The 22,702-nt window shown below is 37.7% G+C and overlaps 1 protein-coding gene across 1 annotated transcript; it reads left to right on the forward strand.

Moving 5' to 3' along the window:
- Positions 1-19,702: 19,702 nt before the first annotated feature.
- LOC145037588 (uncharacterized) lies at positions 19,703-22,556 on the forward strand. Its single transcript, XM_078986282.1, has 3 exons — positions 19,703-19,814; positions 20,635-22,186; positions 22,294-22,556. Exon 2 carries the CDS (start codon positions 20,724-20,726, stop codon positions 22,095-22,097), a length of 1,374 nt encoding a protein of 457 aa, XP_078842408.1. The 5' UTR covers positions 19,703-19,814; positions 20,635-20,723; the 3' UTR covers positions 22,098-22,186; positions 22,294-22,556.
- The last annotated feature ends 146 nt before the right edge of the window (positions 22,557-22,702 follow it).

Consider the following 22,702-nt stretch of genomic DNA (forward strand, 5'->3'; position numbering starts at 1 on the left):
AAAACTTGATCAAAAACCCGTTTTTATGAAAAATGCAAAGAAGAAACCCCCCCCCCCCCCCCCTTAATTTTCAGAGATCTATCCAAAAACGCAAAAATCTTTCAAAAATAAGATCAAATAATGCCCCAAATCTGAAAAAAAAAATGACTGATACAACCAAGCTCTAATACCAATTGTAAGGTCCAAATAACGGATCTTACCAGAGATCGAAAGCAAATACAACCAAACAAAGCAATAATAAACACAGAGAAATAACAAATCAAGCTTGCACACGTTTTATAGCAATAAACGTCTGGTACAACTTGACAGGAGCCGTGAACTCAAAAGGCATCAACAACTATAAATGTCTGACTAGCCCACTATATATACACCTCATAACCGAGAAGGGTTTACGGCCGTAAACTCCTTTACAACCGTAAACTGTCAACAAAAAGAATTACCAACAAGTCCCTATCATTACACTGCAAAACCTAGACCAAACCACTAAACTAAGCCCTTCGGTAACTATTATAGGAATAGTTAGGAGATTCTATTTACTCTTTCTAGTACGAGAATTCCAAAGGAGTCAGTTCGTTCGTGAGTCTATATCATTATTCCAATACTTATAATAGAATTCGAAATTACGAGATGCATCCTCTGGACACGGATTTCCCCGTTGTCAAGTTGGTAACCAGAGTCTCCTGGAGGGAGAGCGGACATTGTGTGTATATATCTATACGGGACTGACACTCCCACACCCTGACTGCTAGCTACAGTCCCCGGCCGACCAAGCCAAGGGGTGACAAATGTTACATTCATTCCGACGCTTGCAGGGCGTCAAGTACTCTATTGTCAATCAGTATGGTTACGAGTATCTCCATGTTTACCTTATAATTCATGGCCTTAAGGTAACAAGAATTATCACTGTATTTCCTTGTTTTAGACTTTGCTAGCTGTATCGTTCATTTGATACTGTCTGGAGTCTGTATTTTCTTGTTTTGTTTTAGACTTTGCTAGTTGTATCATTCATTTGATATTGTCTGGAGTCTGTATTTTCTTGTTTTAGACTTTGCTAGCTGTGTCGTTCATTCGATACTGTCTGGAGTCAATGCTTCCTTTTTTTAGATTGAGCCAGGCGTATCATTCATTCGATACTCTCCTGGAGTCTATGATTTCTTTTGCCTTAGTCAGCAGTATTACTGCTGAGGCATATGTTATTTTTCCCTTAGTATTTTTACTAGTGATATTCCCATATTTTCTTTAAAATCAATACCGTATTTTGGTAATGATAGTATCTTGGGGAAAATTACTTCTTAAAACATAAGTCTGTCAAGTCTTGGTAGAAGACTGCTTTACTTAGAAAATATAGGATTTTCTGGAAAGAACGCTAATACACCGTAGATTGTAAACTACTATCTTACATAAAGTTATTTTGAATAAAAATGTGTATTTATACTAATGACACTAAATACTTATGAACTCACCAGCATTTATAAAAATGTTGATACTCGCTTTCAAAATAACTTGTATTCTCAGGTCAGCGATAGACAGGTACACCCCGGGAGCTTTTGCGAAGTCAGCCTAGAACCGAGTTGCATCTATATTATTCCTTGTATTACTTCGATGTTACTATGAAATGTAACTTATGTAAAACTATTACTATTAATGCAATGGTTGTTGTACTTTGATTACTATACTGCACATGTTGTGATACTTGACATGATGTCATCCACCCTGGAACGTTTCTGCCGTTCTGGTTTTGGTGTGTGACATTATCCTTAGTAAAATACTCAAGTGTTAGAAGTAATATTCTAATGGTATTATGAATTCATCTATCTGACTATAGACTAAACATTCAGGAGAACGATTTGTATTTTGATCCTAAGGATAGTAGCAAGGGATCGATATCCATGACCAAATTATCTTCTCCATGTCTCAGTCTTTTACTTCCTTTTAAATATATTGGGCATTCATGCTTTCTTGATTCTTTTCTTGTTATTGAAACAAATAGCCTATAAAAATATGTCTCATAATAAGTCTTCCTTTTGTCCTTGGCATTTGAGGCCGAAATTAGGTATACCAACTCTAACCGCCTTTTATCCATTGGCAATTGACTTTCTTCTTCTTCTTGATGCTTCTATTCATGATAGAGAATGTAGGAACATTAAAAGTTGGAGTTCCCATGATTGGCCATGTTAGTTCAAAAAGGCCCTCAACATGTCATGCATCTCTTTCATGGACATTTCAAATTTTTTTCATATCAAAGTTATAGTGAACCAATTATATGTACATGTTAGCTACTTGATTATGATAAGAAAACCATATAAGAAAAAATAAGTCATTTTAGTAGGCTAGAGAAGATTTACAAACATCAAACACTAAGAGAAGGCTAAACCACATATAGATGTAATCTATAGTTGTTAGTTAACAAAAATATGAGATATTTATATGACTAATCCTAGTTTTAATGACAAACTAGAATGATATTATCCCCGCTTTTGTGGGGGTGGGGGGGGAGGGGGGGAATTCAATGTCGTGTTAATTCTTACACATCGATGAGTAAAACATATGTGGCCCTCCAAAATACCAATAATCCTATTTAGAAAATACAAAGGGATGCCACTTGTCAACATACAAAACTCTTGTGGCCAAAGTCTCAAACCCAAAAAATACCATTATGCAAAAGGACTGAACCTGCCAACATATAAAAGTCTTGAGATCAAAGTCACGAAACAGAAAACTATTATGTTGAAAGTCTCAAACCCTAAAACTATACTATTGCTAATGTCATTTGGTTTTAGTAGATATAACAATTTTAAGTCCTTATTCTTTTTTGATGAGTTTGCTCTAAAATATAATGTTATTCGTGGACTCGAGCCTTCAAGATGCCATTAAATCAACAAATTAAATTTGTGAGAAAAAATAAATTAGACTAATTTCATTACTACTTTTCAAGATTTAAACAAAATTGGAGAGTTTACCAACATATCCATAAATTGTATACATGTCATCTGCGAAATTCACAAAAAATAACGTTATTTTGAGAAAATAAATATAAAATCCTAAAAATGAAAATTTGTAGATTTCATTTGTGAAAACCTAGGTTTTATATGTGAAAATAAATAAAAAAAAATTGTGTTAGAAAGTCACCAAAAACAATTTCCATAGCCAATGAAAACATGATATTATAGTTATGCCGTGCTAATATAACAGATAAATGAATTTCTAACAATTTTTCAAAGGATTTATGGGATGGAGTTGAAGATTTTGGAAATATATTATTATTTTTATCATTTTTTTATGATAGGAATCTTCAAAAGGCACTTTATATCAAAAAAAAATATTGAAGTTTTAAAAATGAAAAAAAATTGTTACATGTAATTGGTTATACATGAAATTCTTATTTCACCGCTACTTTTAATTTACTAATAAATCAAAATCATTTTTACCACTTGTCATCTTAAGATTTTTGTTATACAAGTCATTTGTAGGATTTTATAATTTCATAAATTTCACATATCATTATGTGGTAATTTAATTTTTTATTATAGTCAATTCTACTAATTAACACCTCTATTATATATATAAAATATTCATTTTATTAAATGTGTAAATCAACCCTTACTGATTCGTTTCTTTCCTACTCTTTCTAATCTTCTACATTTGTAGCATATAAAAATTTATTAATACCTGCAAGAATATCGTTTCTATAAACTAAGTCGTCGATAATGTTAGAGCAACTCAAGCTTTGAACATCTTAAAATGTTTTCTTCCATGAATTGGGTTTGTTTGACTTCCATACATGAATTTTTTTTTTTTAAATATGTGATCTACAACCGCCTTCAAAGTCCTTGTGGATTGGTCAATGACACATAAAGATTATTTGGTAAAAAACAAACCAATTTTGTAAATAATGTTACGAAATTTCAGTGTAATACTAATAGTTTTACATTTTACATTTTTACCCATTGATATGAGATTTATGAAGTTTGATACTTCTTGTGTGAACTTAAACTAGGCTAGGGGTGTAAATGAGACGAGACAGCTCACGAGAAACTCAAGCCCGACTCGGTAAATACTCGAAATCGACTCGATTTTAATTGAGTCGAGCTCGAGCTCAAGCTACTCAAGTACCTTATTGAGCCGAGCTCGAGTAGTAAAATACCCGGCTCAATAAGCTCGCGAGCTTAATTGAGTATTTATATAATTAAATTTGTATCCTTTATATACTTTTAAATTATTAAAATATTTCAACACTTTTAGCTTTTATATGCCGATTATGGAGTAAGGAATTAAATTGCATTTTAAAACTTTTGAGAATGTTTCTTTTTCGTGTTTTGGGTGTTATGAAAAATGCAATCATATGGATGATTGGTGCTATATTGACATTAGATGGTTTATTGTAAATTTTTTGTTATTTTGAAGAAAGTAAAAACATGTGAAATGTTTTTAATTTGAGATGATTTTAACTTTTTTTTTTTAATTTTTGTCGAACCGAACCGAGCTCGCGAGCTGAGCTCGATAGTATCGAGTATTTTGCGAGTCGAGTCTGAGCTTCAAATCTAGGCTCGAGGCGAGTTCAAGTCAAGCTTCGAGCTCGAGTATTTTAGGCGAGTCGAGTTTCAAGCTTAGCAGTACTCGACTCGTTTACAACCCTAAACTAGGCATAATACAAACGCTACACCATGCAATTTTAATATTAAGATTGTATAGTGAAAATTGATTTATATATAAAGCTATAAATTGTTTTAGTTCTCTTAAGTGATTTTAATTCAAGTAAATAAAAATAGGAAAAATTTATAATGTAACGCACTGTTCTGAATCACTTTCCTAATTCGGGACTGTGACCTGAGGATAGGTTATCATAAGGCTTAAGGCCTTTGGAAAAAAGAGGTCTAGACCTATTTAGGTACGGATAATGTAATTGAGATGATCCGGGAGTTTGGGTTGTGTCTTGGAGCCAAGGGGTATATTGGTAAAGTGGCAGTTCGAGCTCTTTATGAATTTTGGATTTTTTTTCAGAATGTTTTGAGGTGAGGATAAGTTTATATATATGTAAAGCTTCTCGCCACCTTTCCGTGGATATAAAGAACGTCAAAAACAAAGTTGGAACGAAGAAGTTATGGCCGTTTGAAGTTGGAGTGGTTCGGGTGAGTGATCGTTGACTTGTTAACCAAGCTCATTTAAGTGCTCACGACGTGAGGAGCACCTGATGCACAAGAACCCTAATTTTCGTGTATTTAAAGGTATGAGATGATTAGGGTTGCTCATAGTCAGCCTCTTTTACTCCCAAGTCACTGAAAAACCCTAGATTCGGACCTCTCGAGCCCTTGAGCCATTGTTGGTGGTATTGGTGTGTTATTGGTGTTTTGATTTCCTTGAAGAATAAGAAGAAGAAGCTCTTGTGGTGGTTCCTTTTTGGCGAGATCAACTCCTCCTTGTGTCACTTCTGAGCTCATAAGCCTCTATAAGTCTTAAAGATCCCACCTTTCTCTTCTAATCTTGCTAGATCTAGGTTATGGTTATCTTCTTTGCATGGGATCTTGGATTATCATGCATGAGGTCCATAAAGTTAACAACTTTATGGACCATTGAGTCATTTGATGTGTTAGAACCCTTGGATCTGGATTTTGGTGCAAGTTTTGGACTCCAAGTTTGAGTCTTGGCCCCTTTTCCTTCATTTTGATATAGGTTGGTGTTTAAGTCATGTATTGGACATATGTGACTAGACAGCTTCGATTTTTATGATCTTTGGGGTCAAGGAAGACCCTATAGACTGTCCCATGTTAAGGCTTAATGGATTAGGAGCTTAATGCTCATTTTTGGTCAGACCCAAACTCACAATGTGAGGAATGAAGCCTCACGACGTGAGAGCGTGTTCTAGGAAGTTTCTCGGCCACAGTCACGACCTCATGACATGAGCATAAGGTGCTCACAATGTGAGCATCACGTGTGCAAGTTTTGGGCTCTTTGATTGTGGGCTAGCTTGGTATTGGACTTATCCTTTGGTTTGGGCTCATAATGGACTATGGATTTTAGAGTAATGGACTTTTGGTTGGGCTTGTCTTGTTGGGCTTTCCCTAATGGGCCTTAGATGATGAATTGGGCCTTAGTGGGTCCAATATAGTTAGGCCTTGATTGGGCCTAACGGGCTTGGACATTTGGGCCATCAGAAAATCATTGGTTCAGAAAAGTAAATGGGCTTTAGGGAAAGGCCTATGTAAGGGTTTAGGCCCAATTTGGAAAATTAGGCCATTGATAGGTTTTATGGATTCGATAGTTTTGGGAATTGGTTGTGAATCTTGTAGGGCCAAGGGTGAAACGGTCATTTCACCCCAAGTAAGGGTTATGGAACATGGTTTGGAACCTAATTGCTAATTGGGTGACATTTTAGTATTGATAGCTCGGTGAGTCGGCAGGGCTACAAATAAGGATTTCTTACAGTGAGCTTCAGCAATTGAGGTGAGTTTCCTCCTGTCTGAACGGATCGAAGGCACCAATGCCGTCCCGTATTTATGTTTATGTGTTTCCGGATTACGATCCGATGCCGGGGGTTCCTGAGGAATGTTGGTTTGCTTGATGTCTTCGTGATTCTTACATGTGTCTGTATTTGTATGTTTTCGGATTACGGTCTGATGTTGGGTGTTTGCCGAGGAATGTCTGCATGCTTTTCGAATTACGGTCTGATGTCGGGCAAGGCCCTAGGAATGTTTATGTATGTTTCCAAACTACGGTTCGATGTCTGGTGGTACCCGATGAAGGAATGCATGTTTAGTTATACTTGTTATCTTTGTGATACTTGTATGTGCCTGGTAGGGAGGTTAGTGTGGGCGGAGTCCCGTATCTCATCACTAGCTGAATGTGGATGGGGTTCCATATCTCATCATTAGTAGAGTAGGGGGCGTGGCCAATGATAAGCGAGGCCTTTAGACTTGAACATGTAGTACTGTGTATGATTCTTTATGTGTTAGCATGATTATATGCTATTGTTTGTATGTATATAGCGGGCGGGGCCTGGAAGAAACATATCTCTATACTAAGCGGGGCTCGCTGACATGCGTGGCCTGATGTCGAACACTATCCGATGCGGGGCGGGGCCCAATATATGTGATTATGTGTATACTATGTGGTAGTATGGGGAGACTCACTGTCACAACTAGAAATTTTTGTGCCTTGTAACTACAACACTTAAGTCAAATTGTGAATCAAAGACATAAGAGCATGTATGATGCATACTCTATGACAACAAAACTACAAACAAACACCTCATGCAAACATTTCAAGTAGTCAACAAGCAATTGGAAATCCTAGGAGTTCTTGTTTAAGTCCGTTTTGGACTAGGACTTCCTTATTGGGCCCAATGAACCAATAATCTTCCAATTTGACTATCTTGGGTTTAGAACTCTTAAATAGGCTCGAATTGGACCCACTTCCATGTATTTCAATATTTTGGGCCATATTGGGCCTAAAATGAAATGAATTAATTACATGAACCATTTTAGGGCATAATTTACCTAATTTAGCCCTAATAGGTCATAAAAACTACACTTTGATTTATTTGAGTCAAGCAACATCTAGCTTAACTATAATATGGGCTTAAGGGCAAAAAGCCCAAAAATCTCCTCTTTCCCTCCCATTCTCGGCCCAAGCCCAAGGGAAGGAAGAGTTGACTTTGTGTGTGCCACCTCACAATTATTCAAGGGACTTCCATGCAAGAGGACTCATACTTCCATGCACCATCCTTTCACACTTCTCTCTTTTCTCCTTTCTTCTTGATTCTCGGCTGAACCCAAAACACACACACACACACTTCACTCAACTCTCTCAAAAGAAACTCTCTCCACTCCTCTCCAAGTGTTCGAAAATTAGGAAGCTTCAAGGAGATTATTCCCACAAACACATCATCTAAGGTAAGTTGATGTTAGATCCATAAGCTAGTTATTTCATTCCATTCAAGAATCACCTCTTAATCCATTCAAACTTATGATTTAGCACCTTAGAAGCATCCAAGTTCGAAATCTTCCAAGGAAGGTAGCTAAGGCCGAATTTCTTCTCATTTTTCCTTCCAAAACCGAAACCACACCCAAGGTGAGCTTCATACCCCCTATTTTTCTATTTTTATAAGTTTTTGTGGGGGAGAATACAAGCAAATGTGTAGATCTATGAGTTTATGTATGCCTTGTGTGATTTTTATGCTTGTATGTATGATTTTATGTGTTATGTGATGAATATGTTAGCAAAAAATACCTAAAAACTGAGATCTACCACATGAGGAGTGAAACAAACATAACTTATACCATTTTACACTAATCAAGTCAATAAAAATAATTTATTTGGTTAGGATGAACATTTTTGGACATAAAACCCATTTTTGGGCTCAAATTATCAAAAATACAAAAGCTAAGGGTCTAAAACGACAAATGATAATTTTTGGAGGTTGGAAAGAGTCCAAACAGTTTCTAATAAAAAATTTCTGAAAATCAACACTTTTGAGGGGCTTAAAATGTAAATTTTGAACCTAATGGGCTAAAAATGGGCTTTTCGACCCAATAAGCCCCAAATTGCGAAAATTCTGAAATAGAGGGGCTGAAACTGAAAATTTCTATAAAACAGAGGACTACTAGTGTAATAAAACTAATTCAAGGGTCAAAATGTTTTCAAAGTCAAAAGAGATCAAAAATGCAAAAAATTTCCATTTTGGGCCAAAACTGTAAAGTTGCGAAAATAAGGGTTCCAACTGAGAGAAAATCATTTTTGAAGGACTTAAGCTGTTTATCAAGTAAATCTAGGCTAAAAATGTCTTTTTAATAAGTTTTGATACTAAAGTGTCAAGAAAAATGGTTTAAGTACTAAAATGAAAATTCTTTTATATAAAGGGTTAAAAGTGTAAATTTTATCCAAGAAGGGTCATAAAAAGGTAAATTCTTATTTTTTTTATAAAAAAAAAAAAAAACAATAAATCCCTTAAGATAAAATACGAGTACCACGACTACCGGCGAAACGTAATAACAAATACGCTTTCAATACCAATATCGTTATCAAACGAATTGATTCGGTCTCGAATCAATAACGAATCAAAAATCAATAAACAATAAGTACATCAATAAACACGCGAAATTCACGAGAAGTCAATATTCAATCTTTGGGCTTGAAAGTTTCAAATCGTGCTTGTTGGGCCTAGCTAGCCCAATAACATGATCTTTGGGCCTGAAGGGAATGCGCTTACATGTTATTGGGCCTTCTATGACCTAATTCCATGTAAAAGGACTTTCAATAGCTTTATCGTGCTGTTGGGCCCCAAGGGCCCGTTGGTACTGCTAGCAAAGTCGAGAAGTAAAATGCGAGTTGGGCCTAGTGCCTTCCGCATTCACGATAGCCTTGAACGACTTATGAAAATAACGAGGGCTTCGTACCCTCTTTTCTCCTCAGTTGTTGGGCTATAAGAAGTCAGGGTGGTTGGATTAAGTGAGCCTTACGGACGACGCCAAAAGGATCGTTTGTAATTGGTAGTTATAAACTAGTCATTTTCGTTAATGCGTGATTATAACAACTCACAACCCATAATTAATCCAATGTTACCTGGAATTATCGGAAACAATCGTCGAATCGGTATAACAATAAACAAGATATGAAATTTTAATGTACGAGGAAAACATCGGGTTTTCCCGGGAAGTTCAACAATTTTATCTATGTGATGTATACAAGGTTTAACAATTATACACGTTTACAAAAATCGACAAACATACTACGGATCTCCACACTTTTTATAAACAATATTCTTTTCAGAAAATATCAGATTTTCTGGGTTTTCAAACTACACAAAAATCATTATTTTTCAAACATGACTTATGAACTCACCAACATTTCATATGTTGACGTTTTCCAAAATACTTGTATTCTCAGGTAATAGGTAAATTGAAGAATATGTATCCAGTGATGTCACGGTGTTTTGTTTAAATTAGTATCGAACGGTTTAAGTTATGGAAATGTAATGTTTAAAACAATGTACTGAATGTAAACAATATCAGTTGTAATGTTTCAATGCTTGGTGATGAATGATGTTATGATTCATGTATAATCATTGTGATGGTATTCAATTGAGTCACAATAGCCCTCGAACGTTTCCATCGTCTGGTTCGGGGGTGTGATAGGTTGGTATCAGAGCTCTGTTTATAGTGAACTAGCATATCTAACCACACATTGATATGCAACTATAAATCAAAAGAGGGACTTACACAACTCTGAACAAAACAAGTAAAACATAACAATAAAACACCCTTGCTTGGATTAGGGAAAAAACATAAAACCGAACTAAACAAGATAATGCTAGTATCTCGGTTAAGCCAGAACTGTTCTAGTCATATCAAGGAGTGGGTGTAGCCTGATCAACTACATTCCCTCCAAGGTATAACTATCACACGTCTTGAGGAGATCGTGATAGCTAGGGAACCTAAAAACATACCCCTTTATCACCAAGAAGAGAACATCCATTTAGTCTATACAATAGTTGTAGAGTCATAGGATAATGATAGTTTATTCGCACACCTTCTCCCAGCCTTCATGGAAGGAGAGCAGCAGGGCATTCAGTTTCATCAAGTCCTAGTGGCTCACGGGATGCTTGAAGATGAACCTGAAGGGAATCAAGAGGAAGCACACGACGTCGGACCTGACGAGTACACGGACACTGACTACGAGTTTGAGGAGACCGATGATGACATGGAGGAAGGACAAGACTCGAGCAAGGATAACACCACGTCATTTGTCGGTGAGGCGCAACTGGACCACCCCGCCCCACCAGTGAACCCCGCAAGGGAGAATCGCTCTCCCGAAGCTGAGATTGCCACCCTGCGGCAACAGTTGTTCGCCATGGAAGCACGTGCAGTGCAAGCTGAGCATGAGAGGGATGAGGTCATCGGAGACATGACATAGATGGCTCAGTTGTTGGCTCAACACTTCGGCATATGATCTCGCCACTATCTTAGGACAAACCATGGAGTGCTAGAGATAGACTTATCTTACTAGGTCATTAGGAACTATGTTATGTACCCTGACTCTATGTTTAAGTGACTACACTACTCATAGAGTCGTTATGCTGTCGAACTAATATCACTTATGTATGCTCTTTCGAGCAAAAATTTTCAAGTACCAAAGTGCGGATAATAGTAATGAAAGATTTATTATGTTTATTTATGATGTTATAATATGCTATGTGTTACGTATCCATGATTGTATGCTAAATTGTAGAAGTACCCAAGTTAGTGCCACACACCTAGCTCATAGGATCACACTCACACAAAAAGCACAGATACTCAACATCTTTCTGTTCCTTGGCAAAAACATGCCTCCACGACCCACTGGCAGAAACCCGGGACCAACCCCACCCGAAGTTGACTCAGCCGCATTCCAGGCAGCTGTATTTGCTGCGATTACCGCAGCAATGGCACAAATTCACCAAGGGAACAATGGAGGGGTCAACGGACAAGGGGCAGGAAGTTCGAACAACGGGATGAATCAAGGACCACCAAAACATGCTCTTACAAAGACTTCACCAACGCCAAACCACGAACCTTTAACGACACTGGAGGAGTGATCACCCTGAAACGATGGATCGAGAAGGTGGAATCGGTGTTCGAGATATGCGATTGCCCTGAAGAGATGAAGGTGAAGTTTGCATCATGCACTTTCGTTGACCAAGCGCTCACTTGGTGGAACGGACACGTGGAAGCCATGACACTCCCCGTAGCCAATTCCATGCCATGGGTAGAAATGAAAGAAATGTTGATGGCCGAATACTGTCCTCGTGGGGAAATTCAGAAAATGGAACAAGAGCTGTGGAATCTCACTATCCGGAACGCTGACATAGATGCCTACATATCCAGGTTTAGCGAACTGTCTCTGTTATGCCATGGCATGATTACCTCAGAGGGTATGAAGATTGAGCGATTCATATGGGGACTAACCTCCCCGATCCAAGGAAACGTTATAGCTGCAAATCCTGAAACTTTCGACAGTGCCAAGAGATTGGCCAAGAAGCTAAATGACCACAACAACAAGAAGGGTGAGAAGCCAGTGGAGACTGAAGTTAAGAAGGAAAATGATAGCAAGAAGGGGAAGAACAACAAGAGAAAGGGGCTTCAAGGCTCCGAATCGTCCAAGAAGCAATAAACAGTGACAGTTAATGCTGCGACTACTCAAGTTCCATCCACACCACATGCTCCAGCCTCAGGTGCTCCAAGTGCTCCTAGACCTTATTCCGGTAATCTTCCCAAGTGCAACAAGTGCGGGTTTCATCTCAATGGAGAATGCAAGGAGATGCAGTGCACCAGTTGCAATCGGAAGGGGCACACGGCAAGGTACTGTAGGACTTACCCTCCTCAAAATCAACAACAGGGAAACAACAACAACAACCGCAACAACAACAACACCAACACCGGCGGCAACAATGCAGGACCTAGCCACACCTGTTATGGGTGTGGAAGGAGTGGGCATTTTCGTCGAAATTTCCCCAACAACAACAATCTCGGAAATGGAGGAACCAGAAGAGTGCTGACCATGGGTCAGGGGGAGGCAATTCAGGATCCCATTGTTATTACCGGTACGTTTCCCCTAAACCACACTTATGCATGCATCCTATTTGACACCAGAGCAGAGCGAAGCTTTGTGATCAATAAGTTTAAACACTATTTAAAACAACAACCCCATAAGCTCAATGAAACCTTTACATTGGAAATGGCCAATGGGAAGACCGAATCCACAGGGGAAATCTACATCGGATGTACCCTAACCCTGAACCAACACGTCTTTCGAATAGACTTAATGTCTGTTTCCATTAGGCGTTTCGATGTGATTATTGGCATGGACTGGTTAAGCCCCTACCATGCTGAAATTATGTGTCACGAGAAGGCCGTTCGCCTTCGCCTTCCCAATCACGAAACCCTAGTCATTTATGGAGACAAACCTAGCACGAACCTTCACATCATCTCGTGCGTCCAGGCACAGAAGCATCTACGAAAGAAAATTTTGACATTCTTGGCGCACATAGTGGATAAAACCAAGGAAGAGGTTAACATTCAAGACATTCCAGTAGCACGTGAATTCCCAGACGTATTTCCTGAGGATCTCCCTGGAGTACCCCCAAAGAGACAAGTGGAGTTCCGAATTGACCTCGTTCCAGGAGCAACTCCACTTGCTAAATCGCCCTACCGGCTAGCTCCTGCTGAAATGCAGGAATTATCCAGCCAACTCAGCGAACTCCTGGGCAAGGGATTCATCCGACCTAGCTACTCACCATGGGGAGCTCCAGTCCTTTTTGTCAAAAAAAAGGACGGATCTTTTAGGATGTGTATCGATTACAGGGAGCTAAACAAACTCACTATCAAAAATCGCTATCCACTCCCACGAATCGACGTTCTATTTGACCAGCTCCAAGGGGCTAGTTACTTTTCTAAAATAGATCTACAGTCCAGGTACTATCAGCTTAAGGTCCGGGAAGAGGATATTCCCAAAACCGCTTTCCAAACTCGTTACGGACATTATGAATTTGTCGTAATGCCCTTCGGTCAAACAAATGCCCCCACCACATTTATGGATCTGATGAACCGAATCTGTCGACCATTCCTCGACAACTTTGTCATCGTCTTCATTAACGACATTCTTGTCTATTCCTGAAGCGAAGAAGAGCATGGCCAACATCTCTGACAAATCCTAGAAACCCTGTGAATGGAAAAGCTATACACAAAACTCTCTAAGTGTGAGTTCTGGCTATGTAGCGTGAACTTCTTAGGTCATGTTGTTAGTCGGGAAGGGATTCATGTGGATCCTTCTAAGGTCAAAGCCGTCGAAGGATGGGAAGTCCCGACAACACCCACAGAAATTCGCCAATTCTTAGGCCTAGCAGGCTACTATAGGAGGTTCATTCAAAACTTCTCTAAGATCGCCAAGCCACTTACATCGCTTACACAAAAGGACGTACCATTCAAATGGACGGACAAACAAGAAATTGCATTCTGAACCCTAAAGCAAGCCCTCTGCAGTGCCCCGGTACTATCTCTACCAGAGGGAACGGAAGATTTCGTGGTCTACTGTGACGCGTCAAATCAGGGTTTAGGTTGTGTTCTCATGCAGCGTGGAAGAGTGATAGCTTACGCATCCCGCCAACTAAAGGCACACAAAGTGAATTATACAACCCACGATTTAGAATTGGGAGCGATGGTCTTTGCTCTGAATATTTGGAGGCATTACCTTTATGGTACGGAGTGCACCATCTTCATGGACCACAAAAGTCTCCAGCACATCTTGAACCAGAAAGAGTTGAATATGAGGCAACGAAGATGGGTTGAATTATTAAACGATTACGAGTGTGAAATCAAGTACCACCCGGGGAAGGCCAACGTGGTAGCTGATGCATTGAGCCGGAAGGAGTACTCTAATCGTCGTGCGAAAACTCTCTCAATAACCATCCAATCTCACCTAACCACTCAGATTGGGGTAGCCTAGTCAGAGGCCATGAAGACGTAAAACAGAGCAAGCGAAGCATTACGCGGAATGGAGAAGAATCTAGAGGAAAAAGAGAACGGAGTATACTGTTTCATGAACCGTATTTGGGTCCCTAAACTCGAAGGGTTTAGAGAGGTAGTCATGAATGAAGCTCACAAGAAGCGATACTCCATCCATCCAGGTTCGGACAAGATGTACTTGGATATTAAACAACATTATTGGTGGCCTAACATGAAGGTAGAAATTGCCACATATGTCAGCAAATGTCTCACTTGCGCCAAAGTAAAAGTGGAGTACCAGAAGCCCTCGGGGTTATTACAACAACCGGTGATCCCAAGTGGAAATGGGAAGGGATTTCCATGGATTTTGTGACCAAGCTACCCAAGACGTCAGACGGATTAGACACTATATGGGTAATAGTTGACCGATTGACGAAATCCGCCCATTTTCTGCCAATAAAAGAATCCTACAAGATGGAGAGACTGACACGATTATACATCCGAGAAATCATGAGACTTCATGGAGTACCAGTGTCTATCATCACAGATAGAGACAGTAGATTCACTTCACGTTTTTGACAATCACTTCAAAAAGCACTTGGAACCCATCTCGACATGAGCACCGCTTATCACCCACAAACGAGCGGTCAAAGCGAGCGAACCATCCAGACACTCGAAGACATGCTTGGTGCATGTGTGATAGACTTTGGGAAGTCTTGGGATACCCACTTACCCTTAGTTGAATTCTCGTATAACAACAGTTATCATTCGAGCATCAAAGTCGCTCCTTTCGAAGCACTATATGGATGTAAGTGTAGATCACCGTTGTGTTGGGTTGAGGTGGGCGAAACCCAGCTAGCAAAGAAGCTGGCATCGGACAAGATGTTAACGGGACCGTAGATCATTCGTGAAACCACAGAAAAAATAGTTCAAATCAGAGCTCGACTACAAGCATCGCGCGACCGACAAAAGAGCTACGCTGATAAACGGTGAAAGCCCTTAGAGTTTCAGGTTGGGGATCGAGTACTGTTAAAAGTTTCACCCTGGAAAGGGGTCATTCGTTTCAGAAAACAGGGAAAACTGAACCCACGATACATTGGACCATTCGAGATCGTTTCCTGAATAGTTCCAGTGACGTACAAACTGCAACTACCCGCTGAGCTCAACAGTGTACACCCCGTGTTCCATGTTTCCAATCTAAAGAAGTGCCCGTCAGATAAAACTCTCGTCATTCCCATTGACGAGATTTGAATCAACGAGAATCTCCTGTTCGTTGAGGAACCAGTCGAAATCATGGACAGGGAGGTGAAGCGTACTAAACAAAGTCGCATCCCGATCGTGAAGGTACAGTGGAATGCGAAGCGTGGACCAGAATTCACTTGGGAACGCGAAGACCAAATGAAGCAAAAGTACCCTCACCTATTCTAGCATTCTCAAATCTAGCTTTCAAAAGAATTTCGGGACGAAATTCCCTCTAACGGGGGGATGATGTCACAACTAGAAATTTTTGTGCCTTGTAACTACAACACTTAAGTCAAATTGTGAATCAAAGACATAAGAGCATGTATGATGCATACTCTATGACAACAAAATTACAAACAAACACCCCATGCAAACATTTCAAGTAGTCAACAAGCAATTGGAAACCCTAGGAGTTCTTGTTTAAGTCCGTTTTGGACTAGGACTTCCTTATTGGGCCCAATGGACCAATAATCTTCCAATTTGACTATCTTGGGTTTAGAACTCTTAAATAGGCTCGAATTGGACCCACTTCCATGTATTTCAATATTTTGGGCCATATTGGGCCTAAAATGAAATGAATTAATTACATGAACCATTTTGGGGCATAATTTACCTAATTTAGCCCTAATAGGTCATAAAAACTACACTTTGATTTATTTGGGTCAAGCATCATCTAGCTTAACTATAATATGGGCTTAAGGGCAAAAAGCCCAAAAATCTCCTCTTTCCCTCCCATTCTCGGCCCAAGCCCAAGGGAAGGAAGAGTTGACTTTGTGTGTACCACCTCACAATTATTCAAAGGACTTCCATGCAAGAGGACTCATACTTCAATGCACCATCCTTTCACACTTCTCTCTTCTCTCCTTTCTTCTTGATTCTCGGCTGAACCCAAAACACACACACACACACACTTCACTCAACTCTCTCAAAATAAACTCTCTCCACTCCTCTCCAAGTGTTCGAAAATTAGGAAGCTTCAAGGAGATTATTCCCACAAACACATCATCTAAGGTAAGTTGATGTTAGATCCATAAGCTAGTTATTTCATTCCATTCAAGAATCACCTCTTAATCCATTCAAACTTATGATTTAGCACCTTAGAAGCATCCAAGTTCGAAATCTTCCAAGGAAGGTAGCTAAGGCCGAATTTCTTCTCATTTTTCCTTCCAAAACCGAAACCACACCCAAGGTGAGCTTCATACCCCCTATTTTTCTGTTTTTATAAGTTTTTGTGGGGGAGAATACAAGCAAATGTGTAGATCTATGAGTTTATGTATGCCTTGTGTGATTTTTATGCTTGTATGTATGATTTTATGTGTTATGTGATGAATATGTTAGCAAAAAATACCTAAAAACCGAGATCTACCACATGAGGAGTGAAACAAACATAACTTATACCATTTTACACTAATCAAGTCAATAAAAATAATTTATTTGGTTAGGATGAACATTTTTGGACATAAAACCCATTTTTGGGCTCAAATTGTCAAAAATACAAAAGCTAAGGGTCCAAAAAGACAAATGATAATTTCTGGAGGTTGGAAAGAGTCCAAACAGTTTCTAATAAAATTTTTCTGAAAATCAACACTTTTGAGGGGCTTAAAATGTAAATTTTGAACCTAATGGGCTAAAAATGGGCTTTTCGGCCCAATAAGCCCCAAATTGCAAAAATTCTGAAATAGAGGGGCTGAAACTGCAAATTTCTATAAAACAGGGGACTACTAGTGTAATAAAACTAATTCAAGGGTCAAAATGTTTTCAAAGTCAAAAGAGATCAAAAATGCAAAAATTTTCCATTTTGGGCCAAAACTGTAAAGTTGCGAAAATAAGGGTTCCAACTGAGAGAAAATCATTTTTGAAGGACTTAAGCTGTTTATCAAGTAAATCTAGGCTGAAAATGTCTTTTTAATAAGTTTTGATACTAAAGTGTCAAGAAAAATGGTTTAAGTACTAAAATGAAAATTCTTTTATATAAAGGGTTAAAAGTGTAAATTTTATCCAAGAAGGGTCATAAAAAGGTAAATTCTTATTTTTTTTATAAAAAAAAAAAAAAACAATAAATCCCTTAAGATAAAATAAGAGTACCACGACTACCGGCGAAACGTAATAACAAATACGCTTTCAATACCAATATCGTTATCAAACGAATTGATTCGGTCTCGAATCAATAACGAATCAAAAATCAATAAACAATAAGTACATCAATAAACACGCGAAATTCACGAGAAGTCAATATTCAATCTTTGGGCTTGAAAGTTTCAAATCGTGCTTGTTGGGCCTAGTTAGCCCAATAACATGATCTTTGGGCCTGAAGGGAACGCGCTTACATGTTATTGGGCCTTCTATGACCTAATTCCATGTAAAAGGACTTTCAATAGCTTTATCGTGCTGTTGGGCCCCAAGGGCCCATTGGTACTGCTAGCAAAGTCGAGAAGTAAAATGCGAGTTGGGCCTAGTGCCTTCCGCATTCACGATAGCCTTGAACGACTTATGAAAATAACGAGGGCTTCGTACCCTCTTTTCTCCTCAGTTGTTGGGCTATAAGAAGTCAGGGTGGTTGGATTAAGTGAGCCTTACGGACGACGCCAAAAGGATCGTTTGTAATTGGTAGTTATAAACTAGTCATTTTCGTTAATGCGTGATTATAACAACTCACAACCCATAATTAATCCAATGTTACCTGGAATTATCGGAAACAATCGTCGAATCGGTATAACAATAAACAAGATATGAAATTTTAATGTACGAGGAAAACATCGGGTTTTCCCGGGAAGTTCAACAATTTTATCTATGTGATGTATACAAGGTTTAACAATTATACACGTTTACAAAAATCGACAAACATACTACGGATCTCCACACTTTTTATAAACAATACTCTTTTCAGGAAATATCGGATTTTCTGAGTTTTCAAACTGCACAAAAATCATTATTTTTCAAACATGACTTATGAACTTACCAACATTTCATATGTTGACGTTTTCCAAAATACTTGTATTCTCAGGTAACATGTAAATTGAAGAATATGTATCCAGTGATGTCACGGTGTTTTGTTTAAATTAGCATCGAACGGTTTAAGTTATGGAAATGTAATGTTTAAAACAATGTAGTGAATGTAAACAATATCAGTTGTAATGTTTCAATGTTTGGTGATGAATGATGTTATGATTCATGTATAATCATTGTGATGGTATTCAATTGAGTCACAATAGCCCTCGGATGTTTCCGCCATCTGGTTCGGGGGTGTGACACCCACTAAGTTTCGTGCTTACGGTTTTCAGTTTTGGTTTCTGGAACTTTCAGTTTCAAAGAGAAGAGTTTGGGATGACTGCATTGCACACACCATGATATTTAGTCTGGGATGTTTACTTTGATGTTTTGATTTGGAAATTCTGAAAATAATGTTTTGAAATACTTTGACTTATGTTTTGATGGAATGGGTTGATAACTATGATTTTATTTAATGGTTTAAAACAAAATTTTTGGACCGTATTTTTAGGATGTTTTATATAAAGAAATGTTGTACCTTAAATTCATTTATAAACTTATAAAATTAAGTAGCTTGTATCATTTCATATGTTTTCTTTAACATTTATCAAAATATTCTATTGGTTTTATAGATATAACAAAAGAATAAACTAGAAAATATACCAGTAAAAAATTTTAATTTTTTTTAGTGTAATGGGGTAATATGTTGCGTTGTTTTGAATAATGCCCTTATTTTATAAAGACAGACGTATTTTTTTTTCAAAAGGATGTAGTTTCTATCAAATAAGTTTAAGGATATTTGTTATCTTATTATGACCAACTATCTAATTCTATCATTTCAGTTTTGTTTTGACTATGACTAGTAACAGTTGTTATAAAAAAAATAGTGAAGTTTTAAAATGATAAAAAAAAAAAAAAAAAAAAAAAAAACAAAATTGTTACATGTAAATGGTTATATGTGAAATCCCTATTTCACCCCTAAGCTTAATTACACCCAATTTCAAGGGAGTCGACCCTCCAAAACATCCAACCCACTTCTACCTCGACAAAACGGAAATCTTCACTTCACTTCTCTCCGCCTGTCACCGGCAATCTTCCAAGTCAATTCAGGTACCTCTCTTTCCATTTTTATCTTCCAATTGACATTCTATGAAAATGAGCGGCAAACGACTTCACAAAAAGTTCTATATACGTGCTTAACTACGTCCCATGGATCAAAATCATGGCTGTAACCAGTAAAAATTCGCAATTGATGAAGGGGTATTTGTAGCTTCAAGATTTGTTTAAGATGGAAACGTTATGACGTCAATCTAAAATGTTATTTTATTGGGATTGAAAGAGTAGACGTTATATCTACAGAAAATTGTAGACATATATGCGCGTAGAGATCTTTGACGAGGCACATTTTGCTAATTATAGATGAAAAGATGCTACAAACGCCTGTGTTTGATCTTTGTATTTGTGAAATTCTTCATTTGGTGGGTTTATTTGTTTTGAGCAATAACGCAGGATGAAAATTTAAATGAAGTGTTAAGCACACCAGTTGTTCGATGAAATGCCTTGTTATTGAAACTTCTAAACCTCTGTGAATACCCTGTTGTGGAGTGCATATTATGCATAAATAAACTACATCTAATAGATCTTAGTGGCATCTTTCTTTCTAATTTTCAATAAACACTCTAATGTTTCAAGAACTCCATTAGTTTTGAATAGAGGCTCCACACTCCTGCATAAATATTTTGCTATCATTGTCTCATATTTTGCACTTGCTTTTCTTAGCAAGTTTGAAGCTTTAATCACTTATTTTCCTTATTGCCATTGTTATAATTTGTGAATAGTTTTTATCTTTCTTCAACTATTGCCTCTTTCTTGTTCTTATATATCTAACAAAATCTAGTTTCTAATACACATTTGTTCAACAACCCTGTAGGTCATTGGCTTCATTTTGTACAAATACACACATGATCTAACATACAAAGATTTTCCATTTTCTCCCTCAAATTCATCTCCCCTCGTAGAATGGTTTGTAAATTATCAACAAAGCTGATGAATATCTGTGTAGCTTCATTTTGTAAACTCCAACAATTGGAAAAAGCCGAATCAATCATCATCGATGCCATAAGGTTAGGAACACTACCCGATGTTGTCACATACAACACATTAGTCTCTGCATATTGTCATTTTGTTGATCTTGATTCTGGATACTTAATCCTAAATAGAATGAAAGAAGCCAAAATACACCCAAATGTAATAACTTACAATTCTTTACTTTCGGGTGCTTCAAAACATTCATTACATTCAAAATGCATAGAATTATTCAACGAAATGGGAACAATGGGAATTCAACCCGATGTTTGGAGTTACAACATTCTAATACAATGCTACTTTAGATTAGGAAAACCAGAAGAAGCCAACATGATATTCCATAGTTTCAAATCCCAAAACCTTTCCCCTTGTTCAACCACATTCAACACAATGTTCAACGGTTTCTTCAAAACCGGATACACACACCACGCGTTATCCCTATTCCGGAGTTCACAACGGAATGGAATCTTCACTCCGGAGTTACTCACATACAACATATTAATCAATGGATTATGTAAATCCGGATGGATACGTGCAGCAAGAATGATCCTCAAAGAGCTTAAAGAATCCGGACTTAAACCCAATGCAATCACCTACACTACAATAATGAAACACTGCTTCAAATCAAGAAAATTCCAAGAAGGAATTGAAGTATTCAATGAAATGAAAAACAACGGATACACATACGATGCTTTCTCTTATTCCACACTCAGTAGTGCTTTTGCTAAAAAGGGTAGATTAGAAGAAGCATATAGAATCTTTAAGTTAATGACCGAAAAGGGTATCGAAAAAGATCTTGTGTCATACAATATTTTGGTTAACATGTATTGCATAGAGGGAAAGATAGATAAAGCTAATGACTTGTTGTCTGAAATTCAAGAATTTGGATTACAATGTGACCAATATACCCATACTACGTTTCTTGATGGGCTTTGTAGATCAGGGGAAATCGATAGAGCTTTGGATTACTTAAAATATATGGATACATTAGGGTTTGATTCGAATTTAGTTGCGTATAATTGTATGGTGGATAGGTTATGTAAAGTGGGGTGTAGTAATGATGCTTTGAGGATTTTTGAAAGAATGGAGGTTAAAGATTGTATAACTTATACTTCCATGGTGCATAATCTTTGTAAAGAAAGGAAATTTTTAACTGCTTCAAAGGTTTTGTTGGCTTGTTTGAATAGAGGAATGAAGGTGTTGAGAGGTACTCAAAGGGTTGTTGTGAAAGGTCTTCATTCTTTAGGGTTATATTCGGAAGCAAGAAAAGTTCAGTTGAAAATTCGATTATCAAGATTTGAGAATTAATCGAACGATTAATTGTGAAAATGAGAAAATTACAGAGTGAATGGTTCAGAACTTCAGATTTGTTGACTGCTTAATGGAAGTTGTTTGAGGTAAAGCGTATAATTATTGAGATGATTTGATGTGATAACTGATAAAGAATTAAAGATGAAGTCTAATCCAATATTTGATTAATTACAGTTTTGCCATTTTGTTTCAGGTATTTATTCCATTGAGTGGCTGGCTAGGTGGTGGGCCCACAAAGAGCATTAAAAGTCCAACACTGTATTCTGCTGAGACTCGAACCCTTGACCATTTTTGCAAGTAAAATCAAATTGGGGCTATGGTTTAGTGTTCTTTTTGAAGTCTTGTGGAAGTGATTTTTAATCAAATTGGGTGAGGGTTGGATCTGCTAAATGAGAATTTTTAGGGAAAGATAATGTAACAATGATCTTACATATAATATATATACTTTTCAAATCATATTGTGCAAAGTTAGAACTTAATAGGGAAAGTCTTCTTTTTCATAGTTTCTCTAATAAGTTATTTGTTCTCTATTAGGCACAAATGAAACACTTGTAGATATCTCGGGGATTTATTTTAAATGGAAACAACACCCTATGCATTCA

This window comes from Lactuca saligna, chromosome 3, assembly GCF_052625555.1.
Source record: "Lactuca saligna cultivar CGN05327 chromosome 3, ASM5262555v1, whole genome shotgun sequence".
Classification (NCBI taxonomy): domain Eukaryota; kingdom Viridiplantae; phylum Streptophyta; class Magnoliopsida; order Asterales; family Asteraceae; genus Lactuca; species Lactuca saligna.